This window comes from Cryptomeria japonica, chromosome 2, assembly GCF_030272615.1.
Source record: "Cryptomeria japonica chromosome 2, Sugi_1.0, whole genome shotgun sequence".
NCBI classification, from domain to species: Eukaryota; Viridiplantae; Streptophyta; class Pinopsida; order Cupressales; family Cupressaceae; genus Cryptomeria; species Cryptomeria japonica.
In genome coordinates, this window is record NC_081406.1 from 418834557 (window position 1) to 418856716 (window position 22160).

Here is a 22160-nt window from a genome sequence, read left to right on the forward strand (position 1 = left end):
GTTTTTGGGGGTCCGCAGACCCCCCGTACTCGGCTGTACCCTGCATTGCAGGACTGTACCCTTTCTGCAGGTCCATGCCACCGCCGCCCGTGCAGGTCTATGTCGCCCGCCGCCACCGCGCCGGAGTCGCTTACCGCCACCACTACGTCGGACTCTCTCGCCAACACCGCTGCCGGCAGCTCAGCTCCCCCGCCGGCCACCTCGGTTCCCGGCCCCCTTGGCACCGGGCCCACCGGTCTCTCCCCCATCCGGCAGCGCCTCCCTCCCCGGCAGTCAACTAAACCGGCGAACCCGCATCTGCCACATGGCAGGCGACCACTGGCCTGCGGTCAACCTCCATACACAGTCACCGCGCCACGTCATCTGTACGGCTTGCACAATCATCTGCCACATCAGCCTGTCCGTACATTACGGATGCCACGCAAAGGGATGACATTTTCATGACAGCTAGACGAGCGTCAAATTTAACACAGTAAACTATTGACGTCAGCACCACATCAACATTTTTTGAAAATTTTTGACCCCTCTCCATTGAGCTTTTCAGTTTTGCAGTCCAACTTTGAAAGGCCATATCTTGCTCATTTTTGCTCCTTTTTTGGTGCAATTTTTTTTGAAATGGGCTAAAATTTCATGATCTTCGCAGTGGTGTGGTTATTTTCTAATTTTGGTGCACAAGTTTTTCAGAATTTTTGGATTCTCTTAGTTGTACCTGTTCAATCCTCAATTCTGCAACTTCAAAGGCCTCCTTTGAGCTCATACGACCTCCTTTTTAGGTGCCATTTTTTTTAAAGTGCTTATTTTTTTGTCTACTTTCATAATCTATGATCAGATTTTAGAGATTTTGAGTGGAAATTGTACTTTCAGATATTGGTCTTATTTGGCCTATTAGGTACTTGTAAATTGCTTGGATCTTAGTTAGATCTCTTGCATTACCAGTATGAGTCTCTTTTGGCCTTATTGAGGCAGTTGTAAAATTGTAAATCAGAAGTCCACTTTGCCATTTTTTGCAAGTGGCCCATTGTATACGCACTACTTATAAAGTGCCAAATCATCACATTTGGGGGGGGTTCTTTGATTGAGTGAATTTGGGGGGGTGTCTTGTGTGATTGTGCCTCTCTTTGTGCTCTTTCCATTTTTGTTGCAATGAGTCCTAATAAATTTCCACCTTTAACTCCACATAATTATGCATCATGGAAAATTAAAGTATGGAGTAAATTAATGGAAAAAGGTCTCACACATTACATAGATGGAACAATAATAGCACCACCTAATCCTAAGGCTGATCCAAATGCTCAATTAGAATGGCTCACAAAGAATTGCATGGATCTTGGAACTTTACGCAAATATGTATCAGATGACCTCATTTTTCACATTGAGAAGTGTAAAACAATAAAAGAGGCTTGGGATATGTTTCAGAAATTGTATGGACAAGTTGATGAAATCAGAGGCTATCAGATTGACAATGAGCTCACCAACTTGGATCCCAAAATTTTTGATACAATCCAAGATTATGTCACCAAAGCAAATGAGCTAAGAGAAAAGCTTAAGGATTGTGGAATTGACAAAAAGGATGCTCAATTGATATTCAACTTGTTGGATAAGCTTGCACCAGAATATGCAGCATTTGTGTCTAGCTTCCAAACTCATCGTTTGATAGTGGGGAGTTCTTATGTTATGCCTTCATTTGATACTTTCACAGAAATGCTAATATTGGAACAATCTAAGTTGTTGAACATGGGGTTTCTCAAGTCTTCAAAGTCCAAGGCTTTGGTGGCTAATCAAGGGAATCAAGGAAGTCAAGGCAAAGATTCCAAGAAGAAGAAGAAGCAATCCAAGTCTAAGCCACACCAAGAAAAAGGAAAATCATCCTCTCCATCACAAGATGATTTTTCATCCTCTTCCAAGAAGGGTACACCACCTAAGAAGGATAAACCAACTTGTGCATATTGCAAGAAGTATGGTCATGATGAGCATCGATGCCACGCAAAGCAAGTTGATGAATTAACTAATCTTCTTAAGAAAAACAACATCAACTTGCCATCCACCTACACAAAGAAGGATTCATCTCCTTCCTCTTCCTCACAGTCTAAGGGAAAAGGGCAAGCATTTGTGGCTACAACAGGTTCTTCACAGCAGTGGATACTTGATTCGGGTGCCTCATATCACATGGGTTCTACAAAGGAGCAGTTTTCTTCATTGGAGCCATCTAAGGTACCTCACATTTACATAGGTGATGATACACAGGTAGAGGTTGAAGGGAAAGGTTTAGTTGACATGGATGATGGAACATTTGAGAATGTTCTCTATGTTCCTAACTTGTCTACCAACCTTCTCTCCATCTACGAAATCACTCACTATGGGAATGGGAAAAAGGTTGAGTTTAGACCAGATTCAGTTGTGGTAAAGGAACTTGATGATGATGCCTTGGCAGCAGTGGGACAAGTCAATGATAACTCAAGGCTTTATTCATTCTCCCATTTTGTGCTAAGTTCACCTTCTAGGGCCTTGCTTACTCATTCAAATTCAGAAAGTAAGCTATGGCATGAGCGGTTTGGTCACCTCAACTACCGCTATCTTCAGCAGCTCAACACTAAAGACATGGTCACAGGTCTACCTCGAATCAGTTTTTTAGAGGGTGTATGTTTAGGTTGTTCCATGGGCAAGCATCCTGAAGAGAAGTTTGATAAAGGGAAAACTTGGAGAGCTTTGGAAGTTCTTCAACTTGTTCACAGCGATGTAGCAAGTCCATTTCTAGCACCTTCATTTAGTAAGGCCCACTATGTTCTCACCTTCATTGATGACTACTCCCGCTTCACTTGGGTCTACTTTCTCATTCATAAGAGTGAAGTATTTGACAGATTTCAGGACTTCAAGACTCGTGTGGAGAAGCAACCAGGGAAAGTGGTCAAGATTCTTCGCACAGATAATGGAAGGGAATATGTGAACAAAAGACTTGAGGATTTTTGTACATTTGAGGGGATTGATCTTCAGCATTTTGTAGCATACACTCCACAGTAGAATGGGGTTGTAGAACGCAAGAATAGAACTCTCAAAGAAATGGCTAGCTGTATGATACATGCACGTTCTCTTGATCCCGCTTTTTGGGTAGAGGCTATTAGTTGTGCCACACACATCCAGAATCGGGTTCCTCACAAAGCTTTGCAAGGTATCACTCCTTTTGAAGCTTGGGCTCATAGGAAACCGATTGTGAGACATTTCAGAGTCTTTGGGTGTCCAGCATGGGCTCGCATACCTCCACAGAAATGCAAGGCATTGGAACCTCAGAGTCGGCCTTGCATATTTGTTGGATATCCTGAGGGTGTTAAGGCATACAGATTGATGGATCCAGAGACACATGAGGTGTTCATTGAGAGGAGTGTTCACTTTGAGGAAAGCTCTCCTAGCTTAGCCTCTCTACCTCATCCACCTTCCTCCATTATGGATAGTGATGTTAGTGATTCAAATGATGAGACTCCCTCAACTCCAACTCATAGGGTTACACCTCCACAGGGTCCACTTGCAGTTGAGGAGCCTCATTCTCCACCTCCACCTAGACCTCATTGGGCTCGAAAGACACTTGAGTCTGCGGGTTCTCTTGTTGGGGATCCTTCAGATACATGGAGAACTTGATCACAACATCAGGATCTTCCACATGCATTCATTGCTACCACTTTTTATCTACAGACATTTAGGGAAGCATCAGGGGTTCTTGAGTGGGACCAAGCTATGGAGGAAGAGTATAGTTCCTTGATGAGGAACAACACATGGGATTTAGTCCATCTCCCTAAGGGGAGAAATATGGTTCGATGTAAGTGGATCTATCAGACCAAGTTTGCAGTGGATGGTAGAGTGGATAAGTATAAGGCTCATCTTGTTGCGAAAGGTTTCTCGCAGGTTGCAGGTGTTGACTATACTAAGACCTTTGCACCCGTAGCCAAGATGAACTCCATTCGTTTGACACTTGCTATTGCTGCAGCTCATGGTTGGGCTATACATTAGATGGATGTGAAGAGTGCTTTTCTTCATGGTGATCTTGATGAGGAGATTTATATGGAGCAGCCACAGGGTTTCATCCAGGATACTTCCTTGGTTTGTAGACTAAGGAAATCTCTCTATGGCCTTAAGCAGGCCCCCAGGGCTTGGTACGCCAAGATGGATTCCTTTCTTCTCTCCGCAGGTTTCACTAGGTGTCATTCTGATCCGAATGTCTACATTTTGTGACAGGATGACTCTCACTTGATACTTGTGCTCTATGTTGATGACTTGATCATTACAAGGAGTACTTCATCCATCATTAGCAGGGTCAAATCTGCTTTGCATGACAGATTTGCTATGACTGACTTGGGTCTTTTGCACTACTTTCTCGGGATAGAGATTTCACAGTCACCTTTCGGGATCATACTATCGCAGCCCAAGTATGCTCTTGATCTACTTGCACGCTTTCATATGGCTAATTGTAAGCCTGCCCTGACTCCCTTTCTTTCAGGAGTCAAGCTTGAGACTCAGTGTTCTTCTCCACCAGTTGATGCCACTTTGTATCGTCAGCTTGTGGGTTGTCTCATCTACTTGACTCATACACACCTTGATATTTCATTTGCAGTTGGCATGGTTTCCCGCTTCATGCAGGAACCACATGAGCTTCATTGGAAATCCGCCAAACGCATCCTTCATTACATCCAAGGTACACATCACTATGGGATTCACTATGCAGCAGGCACAGGACTTCGCTTGGTTGGTTACACAGACTCCGATTGGGCTGGTGATCTTGATGATCGTAAGTCTACTTCTGGTTACAGTTTTCACCTTGGTTCAGGCCCCATTTGTTGGCAGAGCAAGAAGCAACATGCTATTGCTCTCTCTTGGACTGAGGTTGAGTATCGAGGCACTATTAACACAGCGACTGAGACCATTTGGCTCCAGTAGATTCTCATAGAGTTTGGATTCACCACTCCATGGCCGACAGTTCTAAATTGCGACAGTCAGAGTGCTATTGCAATCTCAAAGAACTCGGTCCAGCACCAATGGACCAAACACATCAAGATTCATATGCACTATATCCGAGAGCTCATCCAGGAGTAGGTCATTGATATGCAGTATTGTCCTACAGCAGAGCAGGTTGCTGACATATTCACCAAACCTTTCACCGAGAGTAAGTTCCAGCAGTTGCGAGCTCTCTTGGGGGTGTGGGATGTGTCATTAGGGGGGGTCAGCTGACTTCTCCTTCCTCTCTTATGGGGGGGACTTTTTCCTCTTTGAGGTTTTGTCCTTCTTCTTTGAGAGTCTTTTGTACATTAATCTCTCTTTTGGGGGGGAGTTTTTTCCCACTGGGTTTTCTCCCTTTCTCCGTTTGTGAGAGATTGCATTGCATAGTTTTGCTTGCATTTGCATATTGTACATGGGTACCTATCATGGCCTAGTAGCTGGGACCATCTTGCATTGTTGACTTGAGTCTTCATTCCCCTAAGTTGCACTTAAGGGGGGGTGTTGGTGTAAATAAATATTCATTTTGGATATTATTACACTTACTTAAGTTAACTTAGGATAATGCATCTCTTCGTAGTTTGGATTTGAGACACTTAGGGAAGTGTGCACATAGGGATAGAGCTTGTAGGAGAAATTCCACCTTTTGTGGTCTTATTTTATTGTTACACTCCACATTCGGTGGGTCATCCACCTCTTGTGGAATATTATATTATTTCTCCTACCTACCCCTAGTATTTCTTACCTACCCTTGTTTCTCATTGAGCCACATGTCATATTTGTGTGCTCATACATCCATATGGCCTTGCCTATATAAGCAGGCCTATATTCATTGTATTGGTTAATCCAGTTGATCATTTGCATATTGATGAGAATACAGTTTTTTCTTGTCATTCTATTGTCTCTTTTATGCTTTTGACTATGCCCTTGATCTTGGCAAAATCCTACAAAACTGAACATAAGATTTTGGAAGACTTAGGTTTTGTAGAAATACTGAACATTCTCGAATTTTCAAAGGAATTTGTACGACATGGATTGAGAAGAGTCCATGGAGATTTCATGTGGTTAGAGTCAGTTTGCAAGATAACCAAGGAAACCATTAAGGTAGTTACTAGTTTACCTTCAACCAGTAGTAGGCCTGATAAAACCAAGAAAATATGGTGCAGGAGCACCTAAGGGTGAGAAAATACAATTTTCAATTTTGGCATAAGGACTGGTTCAAGTCCATTACATTGTCTATACTGAGCTTGTAGTGCATTTTTTACTTCATTTTGAAATTTTATGTTTCGACAAGACTTTCCCCAATGAAACCGCCAGCTAACAGATGAGCAAGTCCGAGATGATCAACATCGGTCGCTATACCACTATGGCAAGATGAATGAGGTTTATATCCCGTGACCTAGCGACCATGGTGGGACCTAATGACAAAGGAGAACTTCATTCTGAGCAGTTAGTGAGGTCGTGCTAAGGTGGCAGGGTAGGGATGCTACAGCCAATCAGAGAGTGCCACGTGGTGGAGTGCAAAAAGTTATCATCAACCATCAGAAGTCAGTGTGTGGAGTGCTACCATCTGCTATCGGAACTGTAGACACATTAAAATTTCCATTAATTTGTCCTCATTTAATTTCAAATTTCTTCGAACATCGGGCGAGTCCTTATTATTACATTATTATTTCTCCATAATTCATTATTCATAATTCCCATCTTTTATTATATTATTATTATTAATATCTTACCATTTATCCATTAAATTTATTAAATAAAATATTTTATCATATTCATTTATATGCCTTCATGCATTCACCTTATATACATTTATCTATTTATTTAATAAAACCCTTAAATATCCCCTCCTACCACTTACCATTTCCCATTTACCACTCATCTTCCCTATACCACTCATTTTCCATTATCCCATATTCATCCCACAACATGAACTCACCCAGAGAAAATCTATTTAAACAAGCCCCTCTCTCTTATTTGGGCATCTCATCTTTATGCGTTGAACTTATGTCAGTTTGTATTCTTCAACATCTTGGCACTTCATTTTCTTTAGCTTCCTTTGCATCAATCATCATGAATCTCCAAAAAACCATAGCTTCTTGTGTGTGCTTCTGAGAGCAATATTATCTACATAAGATATTGGTTTAAGGAGTGCAATGCAGTGGATTATATAACATGCATGTGTGTGTTTTAGCTTAGATATTTTCATTTGCATGTGTGTGTTTTGCAGGAAAAACTTCATTGTTGGATGCTGGAAGATTGAATCTTGTATTCAATCCATTTCCTCCATCTACAGGAACAACTGGTTTTACCCTACCCCGATGCCCGATGAGTTTGTATAAGGTCAAAAAGGAGCTATCGGATATCAGCGAAAGTGTTTTCCACCTACCTCGATATCCCAATGAGGTCGCTAGTGGGTTGGAGTGAGTCAAAGTGAGTTCGGAGTGGGGCTATTGGGTATCAGCAATACTAGTTTTCGTGTCACCTGATAACCCGATAAGAAAGCATATTGTTTTGGAGCGCACCATTAGCTATCGATACAACATGTTTGGGAGCTACACCGAAGACCTGATGGAAAAACATATTGTTGGGAGCACGCCATCAAATATCGGTGGGGGTGTTTTGATGCTACGTCGATAACCCGATAAGAAGGCGCACGAGTTGTAAATTGTCATTGGTCATCAGAGCGAATGTTTTGATGCTATCCTGATGACCCGATGGAAATAGAAAGTCAGTTAGAGTCAGAAACTGAATTGTGTCGAGTTGAATCTCATCTATTAGAGATGATTCAAAAAATGTCTTGGAGGCTATAAAAGACCCAATGGGCATTTTGTAACAAAGTTGGATTGGGATTGTCGGATGTGTTGATTCCACATGAACAAACTTCTTTTGAATAGCAATGTGAAGATCATTTTATGGTTTCTTTTCTTAGAGTTTAATTTGTGTTTTTAAACTGTAAATAATGGCTTAAATCTTTAAATGACAGTGTGATTGTGTAGATGTTACTTTTTTGTGTTTTGTGAGTTCCAATTTTGAAGTCATGCCAAGCTCAGCTTTGTAGATAAAGTTGTCTTTCTGTTCTTGTTTTCTATTGGTGATAAGTAGTTATAACATGGCTCTATCTTGATTCTCCATCGTGGGATCCACATGACCATTAGAGGTTGTCAAGAAGAGCCAACCATGTACAATAGAGTTCTATATGTAGCAGACCAAGGAATGGCGTCGGTCATTTCAGTAGACTAGCCCTAGGCGAGCTTGATGATAGCCCGACTAGGTATCAGTGACCAAGAGGAATCACTTGCAGGGTAGACTGGAGTCTAGGCTATTAGCCTCAGAGCAAGGGAATATGGGATCAATAGGAGGAAGAATCCAAGTATGAGAGGGAAACAACTTTGGAGAAGTCAAAGGTATAGCTAATGGTAGAGAAAACCTTGCAAGGTGTCTGGTTAGATTCAGTGGATTAGCGAGTTGGTGGATTTACAAAAGTGAATCCACAAAGAGTGGAGTAACAACCCTCGGTAGTGAGGACCTAGAGTGGAATAGGGGAATAGAGAGGAGCATTCCCAAGTTGGGCTAGGAAAAAGGCCTTGGAGTGAGTCAAGCTTACTCAAGCAATCTAGGTTCCTCCCTATCAGATTAGTATCAGAGCAAGTTAAAGATTTGGGGTAAAGAGTGTAAGACTGATCTAGTATCATACAAAGGAGTAAATATGGTGGCCAATGTAGAATTGGCCAAGAAGGTCAAAGACCAAGAAGATGAAAACCAATTACTCAAGGAAAGGTTGGAGCAATTGGAGTAGAAACTAGGTGTGATGGAAGTCAAGATAGCAGAAGTGACTGGGAAGATAGATGAGAAGGGTAAAAAGGTGGCAATAGAGGATGAAGTCCCTACACCAGACCCTTTTGTTTATAAAGAACCATTCTTGAAGGCTTTGAAGGCAATGAGTGGGAAGTATTTGGAAGGAATACCACTGTTTAGTGGCAAGATGGAAGCAGAGTCGGTAATGGAATGGATAGAGGAAATGGAAAACCATCTTGAGTGTGAAGGTGTGACTGAGGCCCAAAAGGTTAAGCTGGCTAAGTCAAGAATGAGAGGTGTTGTCGTTACTTGGTAGAAGTTTATGCAAAATGAGAGAGAAAGAGAAGGTAAGATCCCCATCTCTACTTGGAAAGGGATGGTAAGAAAAATCAGAGAGACTTATCTTCCTGGGGATTATGAAGTACAGTTGCATAAGAAAAGACAAAACGTAAGGAAAAAGGAGTTAGATGTAAGTACCTACACCGAAGAGTTCCAGAAGTTGTGTCTAAGATCAAAAGTGATGGAGGATAAAAGCATCAGAGTATCAAGATATCTTAACAATTTGAGATGGAACATAAAAGAGGAATTAAGTTTGTTGAGTCCAAATACCACTCACAAATGTTATCAGTTGGCCCTGAAAGTAGAAGAAAATAATAAGAAGAAACATGGAAGTACCAGTAGAGGCAGAGGTAGAGGCCAAGATTAAAAAGGTTATAGAGGAAGCTACAGTGGTAGAGGAAGTGAAATAAGATCACAAGGAGAGTCCAAATTGACTGAGCAGACTAATGAATCCAGTGGAAGAGGAAATTACGGTAGAGGAAGAGGTCATAACAAAAATAACAGAGGCAGATCTGGAGGTTCTAGCAGAGGTTCATACTTTGCAAATATGAAGTGTTACCATTGCAATAATTTTGGTCATCCTGCCTATAGGTGTCTGGAGAAGGCTACTTCATCACATTCAGAGAAAAGAATTAATTATGTACAAGAGGATTCTAGTAGTGTGAAGTCTCTTGAAGTAAACCTTAACTCAAAGAATGGTGAGAATCTGATGGTTAGAAGGGTACTAATCAGGGAACCAGTTAAGGAAGAACCAAAACAGAGGAGGTCTCTTTTCAGAGTAAAGTGCAAGATACTTGGTAAGGTCTATAAAGTGATCATTGACTCAAGATCAACGGACAATATCATCTTCGAAGAAGTAGTAAGTAAAGTTGGGTTGAGTAGCATGCCACATAGTCATCCTTACAAGGTCACATGGTTGAATAAATGACAACATGTACTAGTAAATGAACAAGTATGGGTTGAATTTGCAACTGCGAAATATTCTGACAAAAGTTTATGTGATTTTCTACCCATGGATGCCTATCATTTGTTGCTAGGAGGACCATGGCAATTTGACAGAAAAGCTATCCATGATGGAGAAAAGAACTCTTATGCATTCACAAAGGAAGGGGTGACATACATGATTCAATCTTTGGTAGAGGATGAAGGAACCAAGACTAGTGGTCCTAATGTGTTGTTGGCTGGAGGAAAGGAATTTTTGAGAGATCTTAAGAAAGGAGATGGAGAACATTATGCTCTCTTAGTGAAACCTAGTCAAGAAGAGAAGATTAAACAAGAAATTTTACCTAAAGAGGTTCAGTAGTTTTTAGAATAGTTCAAGGACATTATGAGTGATGGAACACCTACAAGACTACCTCATCCTAGAATAGTAAGTCACCAGATAGACTTTATACCTGGAGCATCATTGCCTTATAAGGCTGCCTATAAGATGACTCCTGAACAAAACAAAGAAGTGGCAAGATAAGTACAAGAGCTGCTTGATCAAGGTTTAATCAGAAAAAGTATAAGCCCATGTGCTATGCCAGTGGTGTTAGAAACCAAGAAAGGAGGTAAATGGAGACTATGTACTGACTCTCGGGCAATAAACAAAATCACCATAAGATATAGATTGCCTATCCCTAGAATTGAGGATTTAATGGATTGTCTTGGAGAAGCAAATTATTTTACTAAGTGGGATTTAAAGAGTGGATATCACCAGATCCGGATTAAAGAAGGGGATGAATGGAAAACAACTTTTAAGACTACAGAGGGGTTATATGAGTGGTTAGTTATGCCATTTGGGCTTACTAACACTCCTAGTACCTTCATGAGGTTGATGAATGAGGTGTTGAAGGACTACATAGGTAGATTTGTAGTGGTATACCTGGATGATATCCTCATATTCAGCAGAACAAAGGAAGAGCATCTTGAACACTTGCAGATTGTATTAAGGAAACTGCATGAGGAACAATTGGTAATCAACCTTGAAAAATGTGAATTCAAGAAACAAGAACTCATTTATCTGGGTTTTGTTGTCTCCCAAGGCACTTTGGAAATAGATCCTAGCAAGGTGGAAGCAATATAGAGTTGGCCTACATCGAAAACCACTACTGAGGTAAGAATTTTTCATGGACTTGCCCAATTTTATAGGAAGTTCATTCGAGGTTTTAGTAAAATTTGTGCTCCTGTTCTTGATATAATTAAGGGTGGGTTGAAAACTAAGTTTGGGTGGACTAAAGAAGCCGACCAGGGGTTTGAGTTGCTCAAAAAGAGGATAGCTACCCAACCCATCCTAGTTTTACCAAGTTTTGATAAGTTGTTTACCCTAGAATGTGATGCTAGTCATATAGCAGTGGGAGCTATTTTGAACCAAGAGGGAAGACCAATAGCATTCTATAGTGATAAATTGAATGAAGCTAAGAAGAGATACTCATCCTATGACTCATAATTTTATGCCTTAGTGAAAGCTCTTAGGAAGTGGAGGCATTATCTTTTGCCCAGATAATTTATAGTGTTTATAGATAACCAAGCCCTAAGTTTTATCAATTCTCAAGAAAAGTTGAGCAATAGACACATCAAATGGATAGAATAGCTGCAGGCATACACTTTCACTATCAAGCACAAAAAGGGACAACTGAACAAGGTAGAAGATTCCTTACATAGAAAAATTCTCACTGTGCAGGAAGTGACTTTGCAGAGCATAGGTATGGTGAGTTTCAAGGAGCTTTACAGGGAAGATGAAGACTTCTTTGAGGTATACAAGGTATGGAATGAGTTTAATAATCATTTCAATAGCCAGTATGCAAATTACACATTGCAGAGTGGTCTTTTGTTTAAAGGTTGTTAGTTATGTGTGCCAAAGGGATCTATGAGGGAAATTCTCATACAGGAAAAACATAATGGAAGTCTTAGTGGACATTTTGGTCTAAATAAAACACTTGAGCTGGTGCAAAGATTTTATTATTGGCTGAAAATGCATAAAGATATCAGGACGCATGTTGAGCAGTGTATTGTGTGTTAGAAAGCCAAGGGTACTAGTTCAAATGCTGGATTATACCAACCTTTACCAATTCCAAAAAGACTATGGGAGTGCATCAGCATGGATTTTATTGTGGGTTTTCCAAAAACCAAGACTGGCCTAGATAATATTTTTGTCATTGTTGATCGGTTTAGTAAAATGAGTCATTTTGTTCCATGCAAGACTACGCATGATGCTAGTTACATTGCACATTTATTTTTCAAAGAGGTGGTAAGAATTCATGGGCTGCCTCTCAGTATAGTTTTAGACAGGGATGTGAAGTTTATGGGACACTTTTGGAAAACTTTGTGGACAAGATAGGGCACTAACCTTTCTTTTGGTTCTGCTTATCATCCGCAAACAAATGGTCAAACTAAGGTCATTAACCGAGTATTGGGTAATCTTCTGAGGTGTCTGACAAAAGAGTATGGACAGATGTTGGATCAAGTGCTACCACAGGTAGAATTTGCCTATAATAACAGTGTCAATAGAACTATAGGTAAGATTCCTTTTGAGATTGTTTATGGACTCCACTCACACGGTGTTTGTGAACTTCGAGATTTAGGAATCCTGGAAGGAAGAAGTGGACATGCAAAGGATTTCACTCAGTCTATGAAAGAGGTGCATGAACAAGTGCAAAAAACATTGATTGATGCTACGCAGCGGATTAAGGCTAAAGCAGATGAGAGGAGAAAGGACATTCAATTTGCAGTGGGAGACATGGTTATGGTACATCTAAACAAGGCATGATTGCAAAAGGGAGTCCCTAGTAAGCTTTAGATGAGGAGAATAGGTCCTTGCAAAATTTTGGCTAAGTATGGCTCAAACTTTTATAAGGTGGACTTACTTGCATATTTGGCATTGTCCAATGTGTTTAATGTGCAAGATTTGGTACAGTTTAAACATTCCGTAGCAGTGCTAGATGGATTGACTCCAGAAGGGGAGACTACTCTTAGTAATATTCCAATACCACCAGTTTCTAAACCACAGACGGAACAGATTTTAGATTCTAGGGTGAAGCAACAAATGAGGCATGGAGTGTACAAGGAATACTTAGTCAAGTGGTGAAACTTACCTGAAGTTGAAACCACTTGGGTTGCAGAATCTGATTTCAAACGACTGGGCATTGATGTCACCTTGCAGTCCCTAGGGGGACTTGATTTTCCATGTGGGGAGTATGGTGTCGGAGCACCTAAGGGTGAGAAAATACCCTTTTCAATTTTGGCATAAGGATTGGTTCAAGTCCATTAGGTTATCTATAGAGAGCTTGTAGTGCATTTTTTACTTCATTTTGAAATTTTGTGTTTCAACAAGACTTGCCCCGATGAAATTGCCAACTAACAGATGAGCAAGTCCGGGATGATCAACGTCGGTCGCTATACCCCTATGGCAAGATGCATGAGGTTTATCTCCTACGACTTGGTGACCATGGTGGGACCCAGTGACAAAGGAGAACTTCATTATGGGTAGTTAGTAAGGTTGTGCTAAGGTGGCAGGACATGGACCCCGAAGCCAATCAGAGGGTTCCACGTGGTGGAGCGTGGAAAGTTGTCATTAGCCATTGAAAGTTAGTGTGTGGAGTGCTACCATCAGCTATCGAAACAACTAGTTTTACCCTACCCTGATGCCCGATGAGTTTGCATAAGGCCGAAAAGGAGCTATCGGATATCGGTGGAAGTGTTTTCTACTTGCCTTAATATCCCGATGAGGTCGCCAACACGTTGGATCAAGTTAGAGTGAGTTTGGAGTGGAGCTATCGGGTATCAGCAAGACTAGTTTTTGTGCCGCCCGATAACTCGATAAGAAAGCATACTATTTTGGAGCGCACCATCGACTATCAGTACAAAACATTTGGGAGCTACACCAACAACCCAATGGAACAACATATTATTGGGAGCGCACCATTGGATATCGGCGGGAGTGTTTTGATGCTACGCTGATAACCCGATAAGGAGCAAGAGTTGTAAACTGTCATTGGTCATCGGAGTTAATGTTTTGATGCTATCCTGATGACCCAATGGAAATAGAAAGTCAGTTACAGTCAGAAATAGTATTGTGTCGAGTTGAATCTCATCTATTAGTGATGATTCAAGACATGTCTAGGAGGCTATAAAAGACCCAATGGGCATTTTGTAACAAGGTTGGATTGGGATGTCAGATGTTTTGATTCCACAAGAACAAACTTCTTTTGAATAGTAATGTGAGGATTTTTTTATGGTTTCATTTCTCAAAGTTTAATATGTGTTTATAAAATGTAAATAATGGCTTAAATCTTTAAATGCTAGTGTGATTGTGTAGATGTTACTTTTCTATGTTTTGTGAGTTCCAATTTTGAAGTCGTGCCAAGCTCGGCTCTGTAGATAAAGTTGTCTTTCTATTCTCATTTTTTGTTGGTGACAAGTAGTTATAACATGGATCTATCTTGATTCTCCATCGTGGGATCCACACGACCATTGGAGGTTGTCAAGAAGAGCTAGCCATGTACAGTAGAGTTCTATATGTAGCAGACCAGGGAATGGCGTCAGCCGTTTCAGTAGACTGGCCCTAGGCGAGCTTGATGATAGCCCGACTAGGTATCAGTGACCAAGAGGAATCACTTGTAGGGTAGACCAGAGTCTAGGCTATTAGCCTCAGACTAAGGGAAGATGGGATCAATAGGAGGAAGGATCCAAGTATGAGAGGAAAATGAATTTGGAGAAGTCAAAGGTATAGCTAATGGTAGAGAAAAACTTGCAAGGTGTCTGGTTAGATTCATGGGATTAGTGAGTTGGTGGATTTATGAAAGTGAATTCACAAAGAGCAGAAAAACCCCTAGAAGTGAGGACCTAGAGTGGAATAGGGGAATAGAGAGGAGCATTCCTAGGTTAGGATAGGAAAAAGGCCTTGGAGTGAGTCAAGCCGACTCAAGCAATCTAGGGTCCTCCCTATCAAAATACCTAACAAGAGTGTGACAAGATTAACCGGAGCCACATCTGATAGCAGGTCACTTAGAGTCAATGATGTCAAGGATATAAATGTGAGATATGTTAGAATGATACTTGGATATAAAGAAACACATGCCAATAGACTGAATTTGGTTCCTAACCTTTGTATTCATAGTGCATATGAGATGGTGAACAATAATGCTAAGATAGATGTTTGTGAATGGCTTAAAGATGAATTGATTGACAATTTGAAGAAGATTAAGGGAGATAAGAAAGGTACTTTCCATTTTGGGAACCTACTAGTATGCTTAATGCTATAATTTACCAAAGAGATACCCGACATAGGTCACAAGGATTTTGGTTATGACATCCCAGTAGGAAAACAAATACAGGAAGCTTTCACTGGTATGGACATTGACTGTGATAAGAACATTGCAAATTACTTCAAAACATTTCAAACTAAGATGAGAGCAAGAGAGAGATTACCGCAGAGCATAGTTGATAAATATGACAAGCAAATATGTTTTGTCATTAAGCAAGATGAGACTTGGATGAAAGTAGTAAGCCCTAGAACTATTTGAGTTACTGAGATGGGTTATGAGGTAGACCTAGCTGTTCTGGAAACATATGCAAAAACCCTACTTGATGCACCTAGGGAGCCATCTGAAGGAATATTTGGTAATGGAGAAACTATTGTAAGTATTGTATCTATGCAGAAAGAAAGGAAGAAAAGAGACAAGTTTATCAGAGATGCCTCTAAAAAGGCCAGTGAAATTAAGGAAAATGTCATGAATATTAGTGGTATATCAACTAATGAGCTTAAAGGATTGCAACCAGAAGCACATGTTTCACCAGTTGTGACATCTTCTAATACTGACAGTGGCAAGGCTGTTGAGTTTAAGAGAGTGGAAAGGAAAAGTAAAACCCCACAGATACCTTCTCCTCCTCCTAAGAAAACAAGGACACTAAGGAAAAAGCAACAGGCAGTTAGGGAACCACAGAAGAAGCTTATACCAAAGAAGAAATAGACACTGGTTACCCCTATGCTGGATGATCTACTGAATGAGATTACATAGGAAGGTAATTTGGTAAATGTAAATAAATGGTATAATTATTTTAAGGATTCTGATAAACAAACTATTGAAGAAAGAATTATTTTACATTTGGATATCTACAAGAAATTTTGATAGAAGTAATTGATGATTTACCCAATGATTTATATATGAGACTAGAAGCTAAAAGGATATCTATGATGGAACAAGATAAGAAGTTGAAAGTTGAAGCACTTTTGGTTGTACATTCAGTAAACTATAAGGAAGAGATAGATGAGCTTATATCTGAAGCTAACCAGTCAATATTTGCCAGTAGACACTAACAAGTAAGCCTGATGGCTAGAAGGGTTAAGGAAATTGTAGATGAGAGTGCAGATAAATGGGACATATTTTTTGTTGAGAAGGAAAAGCAAGATGAAAGAAATAGATTGAAAGTGGAAAAGACATTCAAGGTATATCAGAAAGATAAGGGAAAAGGTAAATTAGGTAGTGTACCTACTATAAAAGTAACAGATAACATCCCTCCACCAGCTCAGGACACCCCTCCATTAACTTCAACATCACCTGTAGATACAACTAATCCACCGGATATGGCTACTGAAGGTATAACTCATGATGATACTAACCCAGAGTTTGAGATACTCTTTACCATGAATGTAGATACTCAAGATATAAACATTGTTGTGGACAAAGAAACTGCAGAGGTTAAGGCAGATGGTGTCAAAGATAGCAAGGTCTCTGAGAAACTGGCACAAACTATTGATTCTCATAACACTGAGATACTGGACCAAACAGAGCAACCGGTAACTAAGAAACCTACAGAGGACAAGAAAACTAACACAACTAGAATTAGAGAAACCAATAGTTGTACAGACTGAGAAACAATCTAAGCCAGAGGTTCATGTTGAGTCTGGGAAACCGACAGTTGCAGAGGTTCTAAATCAAACTGAGAAACCATCAAAGGTAGAGGAATATACACAGATAGATCCATGGGAAGAAAGTGTAAGTAAAGTGGAAGCATCTGATGGAAATAAAGAGGATATAGTGAAGGTAATTAGACAAACATCTATTGAGAAGAAACCCATAGAAGAACCAAGCACATCTATAGGTGAATTTAGACCTACTAACATAATAGAGGTTCTATTGGATTCCATCAAGAGGATAATAGATTGCAATTCCTTATCATTTAAGGAAATTGATAACACATTACCTATCCTGAAGATGATTGCACCTAATTGTCAGACATAGCACATTAATGATTTTGTAGGTAAATTGGACACATTATCCAAATTCACTGTTGATAATGTCATAACTTTGGAAAAGGTGAATGAGGATACTATTAAGGAGAGAGTTGACAAAGAGAAAAATACATTCTTTGAGAACACTATAAAGAAATGTACCAATCACTTGGACACACTTTTACCGGTACTTAATTCTACAATTTTGGAGTATAAGGAGCTATATAGAGAAGCATGTAAACCTCACTATTTGACAGAGGACATTGATGAGGAGATTAAGAAGACACAAAAAGAAATTGATGACATTGCAGATAATATGATAGGTTCATCTGAACTTATCTCATTTTTTGAGCTGGAAATGGTAGTTTTTTAGGAGAAGTTGGAGAAACTTGAGAAAGTAAAGGCAAGAATAAGGTCCAAATCTTGAGAACTAAAGAATAAACTTAGTCTGAGGTTAGATAGTCTGATTACTCAGAGAGCTGAAATGACTAAGGAAACAATTACTTGAGAACGATCATCGGAATAGAAAATGCACTATCTCACCAATATGATCCAACAGACTAAGGCAACTCTAACTGACAACAACAAGTTTATGCAGTGTTTGAATATAGTTTTGGTGGATATTTTATCAGATAGTAACCAACCGGTTACAGACCTTGAGGTATGATTTTTGTACTCTTTTGATTATTTATAACATCCTTTGTCATTGATGTCAAAGGGAGAGTAGTAGTAGTAGAGAGAAAAATGCATGTACAGAGGAGATCACTTGCTCAAGGGGAGCACATCTTTTTGGATTTCAGTTTTGAGATAACAGTTTTGATTTTTCTCATGAGTGTTGCCATCAATGCCAAAGGGGGAGATTGTTGGCATTCTATACTCATATGAGAATAATTGATGTTGTCATTGATGACAACCAACTGGAAACCAACTGGCAACCAACCGGCAATAGGTTTCTAAACATGCACCGACATCACATATAAAATACACTAGTAGGCACCGACACCGGTAGGCGCTTACACCGACATTTGGATTACATTGGCAACAAAGCATACTGGAATTTAGGGCGACATGGGATGAACTTTTGTTTATTATAATATAATTATCTTTTCACCAACTCTTTCTTTTCACCTTGACTTTTTGGTTGACATACAATTTGTCGTAACCAATATTCTTCCATAACTAAATGTAATAAATTTACATTCGCAGGCTGATCTGAGATGGGAGGGGCTAATTGAGCTGTTGACTCTTGTACCTTGGAAAGAAACATGCTCATAATCTTTTCTCTTGCAACAAATTCTTCCTTGACAACAACATTAGCATTGTTTACCCCATCAACAAATTTCTCGAATGCTCTTGTTACATCTTCCAGTGTTTTCATTTCCTCATCTTTAGCAACAAGTTGTTCCTCTTTAGCAGCAAGCCATTTCTCTTTAGCAACAAACTCGTTTGCAATTTTTTTTTCATAATATATCTTTTGTGCCTCCAACTCTTACTCATAATTATAAGCCTGATCAGTCAACGCTTTTTTCTGTAACTCATATTTCCTTTATACCATGCCTTTTATCTCTCTAAGCTCTAAATTATACCGATTTAAATCAATATAACCTTCCTGAGACTGATTGCAAAATGGGTTAGGCTACCATTCAGACTGAGTTGTGGTGGGTGGGTGGTAAGCATGTTGGTTATTCGCTGGTATATGGCTATTTGGATAGAAACTAGCATTATCGTTATCTGGGTATGGCTGATAGGAAGCTTCCTAGACAAATTTCTCATAATATGGAGTTGGGTATCCATGATCTCCCTGAAAAATTGACATCTGTATTCATATAAAGAGCTGGAAATTGAAAATAAGTGATTTTTTTGAATCATACTAGTAATTTGTCTGCTGAAACCAGTAGATTTGATAACTCTGAGTCACCAGGTGTGTTGGCTCCCAAATTCATAGATTGGAAATAAAAAATAACTTACCAAATTCCTCACTAATCCAATCAATTCTTTGCCAATGAATAGGAATGATTGAAGACCAAATTCCTCTGCACTTTAGGCTCCACTAGACCTAGGCGGGTAGACCTTAAACTTCAAAGCACAAAGAGACTTCTTTATAGTGAATTTGAACTTAATGCATAAGTTGTTTACATGCTTGGTAAACTGACCTACAACTTTACTAAATTGTGTGCTTTTAATTGCTTAAATATGAATAGAGCGTATTTGATTACAATTGAATATTTGGAAGAGAATGCTGCTAGAACTTTAAGTAATTATGAAAGAACAATACTGATAGGAATAAGTAGTATGTTTCCTTGATGAGGACCTTATGCATACCATAATTACTCACAAATACTCACAATAGTCTAATGCCTTATCTAACAATTAATGTATTACTTAGTGGACAAATATTTTAATCAACTTTGGACACAGTTTAAAAAACTCATAATATGTAAGACTATCATGTTGGCAGTCTACACTCATATGAGAATAGTTGATGTTTTCATTGATGGAAACCAACTGGCAACCAACAGGCAATAGGTTTCTACACATGCACTGACATCACATATATCATACACCAACAGGCACCGGCACCAGTAGGCGCTTACACCGGCATTTAGATTACATCGGCAACAAAGCATACTGGCACTCAGGTCGACATGGGATGAACTTTTTTTTATTGTAATATAAATATCTTTTGTAAGCTGACTTGGTATATTGTAAAAGACTCATATATGTATGAGATCTTATAGATCGTTTTTTAATGATATGTATGGTAGAAGATAGTTGTTTAGTGGTAGTGAAGGTTTTTGGTTAAGGTATCTATCTGAGCTTAAACCGGTATTGAACCTGACATTAGATATTGTTGTTTTGAGAAGTACATTGTACTGGATTTAATTATCCATTTTGTAGTTAGTGAGACTCTTCATTGAGCAGTGAGCTCTAGGCTGTTGGCCTCCCTGCATGTGCAGGCCCCTATTGTAAGTAGTATTTATTCATTGGCTAGTGAATAAATATTGTGGGTCACAAATCCCACCGAGGTTTTTCCCACACTGGGTTTCCTCATTAAATTATCTTGTGTTATGGTGTGTTTCTATGTTGTCTTTGTTATTTGTGTTTACTGCATTAATTCTTGTTTACCGGTACACTGTTTTGGGTTGCAAAGTTATAAATAAATTTAAATATTCATTCAACTGGTTAGACACTGATTCACCCACCCCTCTTAGTGTCTTTGGGACTATCATTGAATCTAACATATCACTACAATGGTTTCATTATGTGTTGCAAGAAAAACACAAAACAATTTAATTTCCTATACAACAACATGTGATGGCACACTACAGAAAATCTAAATTAGATTTACCCAAAGGACTTGATTCATCAACACAATGTAACAAAAAATGATTTGAAGATAAAATAGTGAATCTTATGTATTAGTTTTGGAATAAAAAGATGTAAAAAAGCTGCAAACTCATAGGTACTTCATGATGTTCTTGCTTGCACAAAATATAACTTTTCATTCCTATAGACTTTCCTTAACATGATACTAGCAATCCCAACAGACAATGTGAAAAAAAGTCTTCACCCTCTACATACAAAATGACTCATTATACATATGTGAGTCAAAAGACACAAGTGAAAGGACACACCTTTTCATCAGTATAAACTAAAAATTGTCAAAAACCTAACTAATAACTCCCTAACTGTTATGACAACTAGAAACATATTAAAATGACTCAAATTGACTTTTTCCATCCAGCCTTGTTAGGAATCCCATAGATACTAAGAGGGGGGGTGAATCAGTATCTAACCGGTATATCAAATTTCTTAACTTAAAACATGCAGAACATAATATAACAGTGTACCGGTATGCAAGAAATAATGCAATAAATAGAATCAAGAACATCCGCATGAAAAAAAAACCATAACACAAGGTTTTAATGAGGAAACCTAGTGTGGGAAAAACCTTAGTGGGAGTTGTGACCCATAATATTCACTCACTGGCCAATAAGAGAATATTACTTACAATAGGGGCCTGCACATGCAGGAAGGCCAACTGCCTAGAGCTCACTGCTCAATGGGAAGTCTCACTGACTTATAATGAGGATTATACAAATCCAATATCTTGTACTGCTTTACAATAACATATTCAATGCCTGATCCAGTATCGATTGTTGCTCTGTTGCTTACATAAACCCCTTAACCTATATTTCGCATAATAGGTCTGCCTAATATTTTTCTTTTATGCTTACATCTCCTATATCAAATGTCTACAATGATCTCTTTTATATATAAGAGTCATTTTACAATTTTCCAAGTCAGCTTACAAAGTTTTTCAATAATAAACAAAATATAATATAACAAAATCATGTCGGCCTCTGTGCTGGTATACTTCCTTTCTTCTGTGTCGGTGCTGGTGTCCTGAGTGTTGGTGTAGAGTGTGATCTGCTGATACTGGTATAATGCTTTTGCTGTTGCCATAGGATTGCAAGGTTTCCATCAATGACAAAACCTTCAATCACATACAATGTCTCATTGGAGTGTGCATATGCCAACAATCTCCCCCTTTGGCATTGATGGCAACACTCATGAGAAATTTCAAAATATGTATCCAAAAATGTGAAGTCCAAAAATGTTACCAAAAATGTGTGAGCTCCCCCTGAGCATATGATTCCTATGATTTGAATTTTCTCATCCCACTACTCCCCCTTTGGAATCAATGACAAAGGTTGTCAAGATGTCAGTAGAGTTTGTAGTTTCAACCTTGTAACTGGGTGATTACAATTTGAAAAAGATCTCCCAAAATCAAGTTTATACTATCCATAAACTTTGTGCTATCCTT

The 22160-nt window shown here is 39.2% G+C and overlaps 1 protein-coding gene across 1 annotated transcript in view; it reads right to left on the reverse strand.

Annotated features, from left to right (window-relative positions):
• Window positions 1-346: 346 nt before the first annotated feature.
• LOC131861461 (uncharacterized) overlaps window positions 347-22160 on the reverse strand; it is a 53025-nt gene continuing 31211 nt past the window's right edge. Inside the window, exons 5-6 of the mRNA XM_059214927.1 lie at window positions 18461-18820; window positions 347-477 (exon numbers count right to left, since the gene is read on the reverse strand). Coding sequence (XP_059070910.1) covers window positions 347-477; window positions 18461-18820 — 491 coding nt within the window. The remainder of the gene's footprint in view (window positions 478-18460; window positions 18821-22160) is intronic.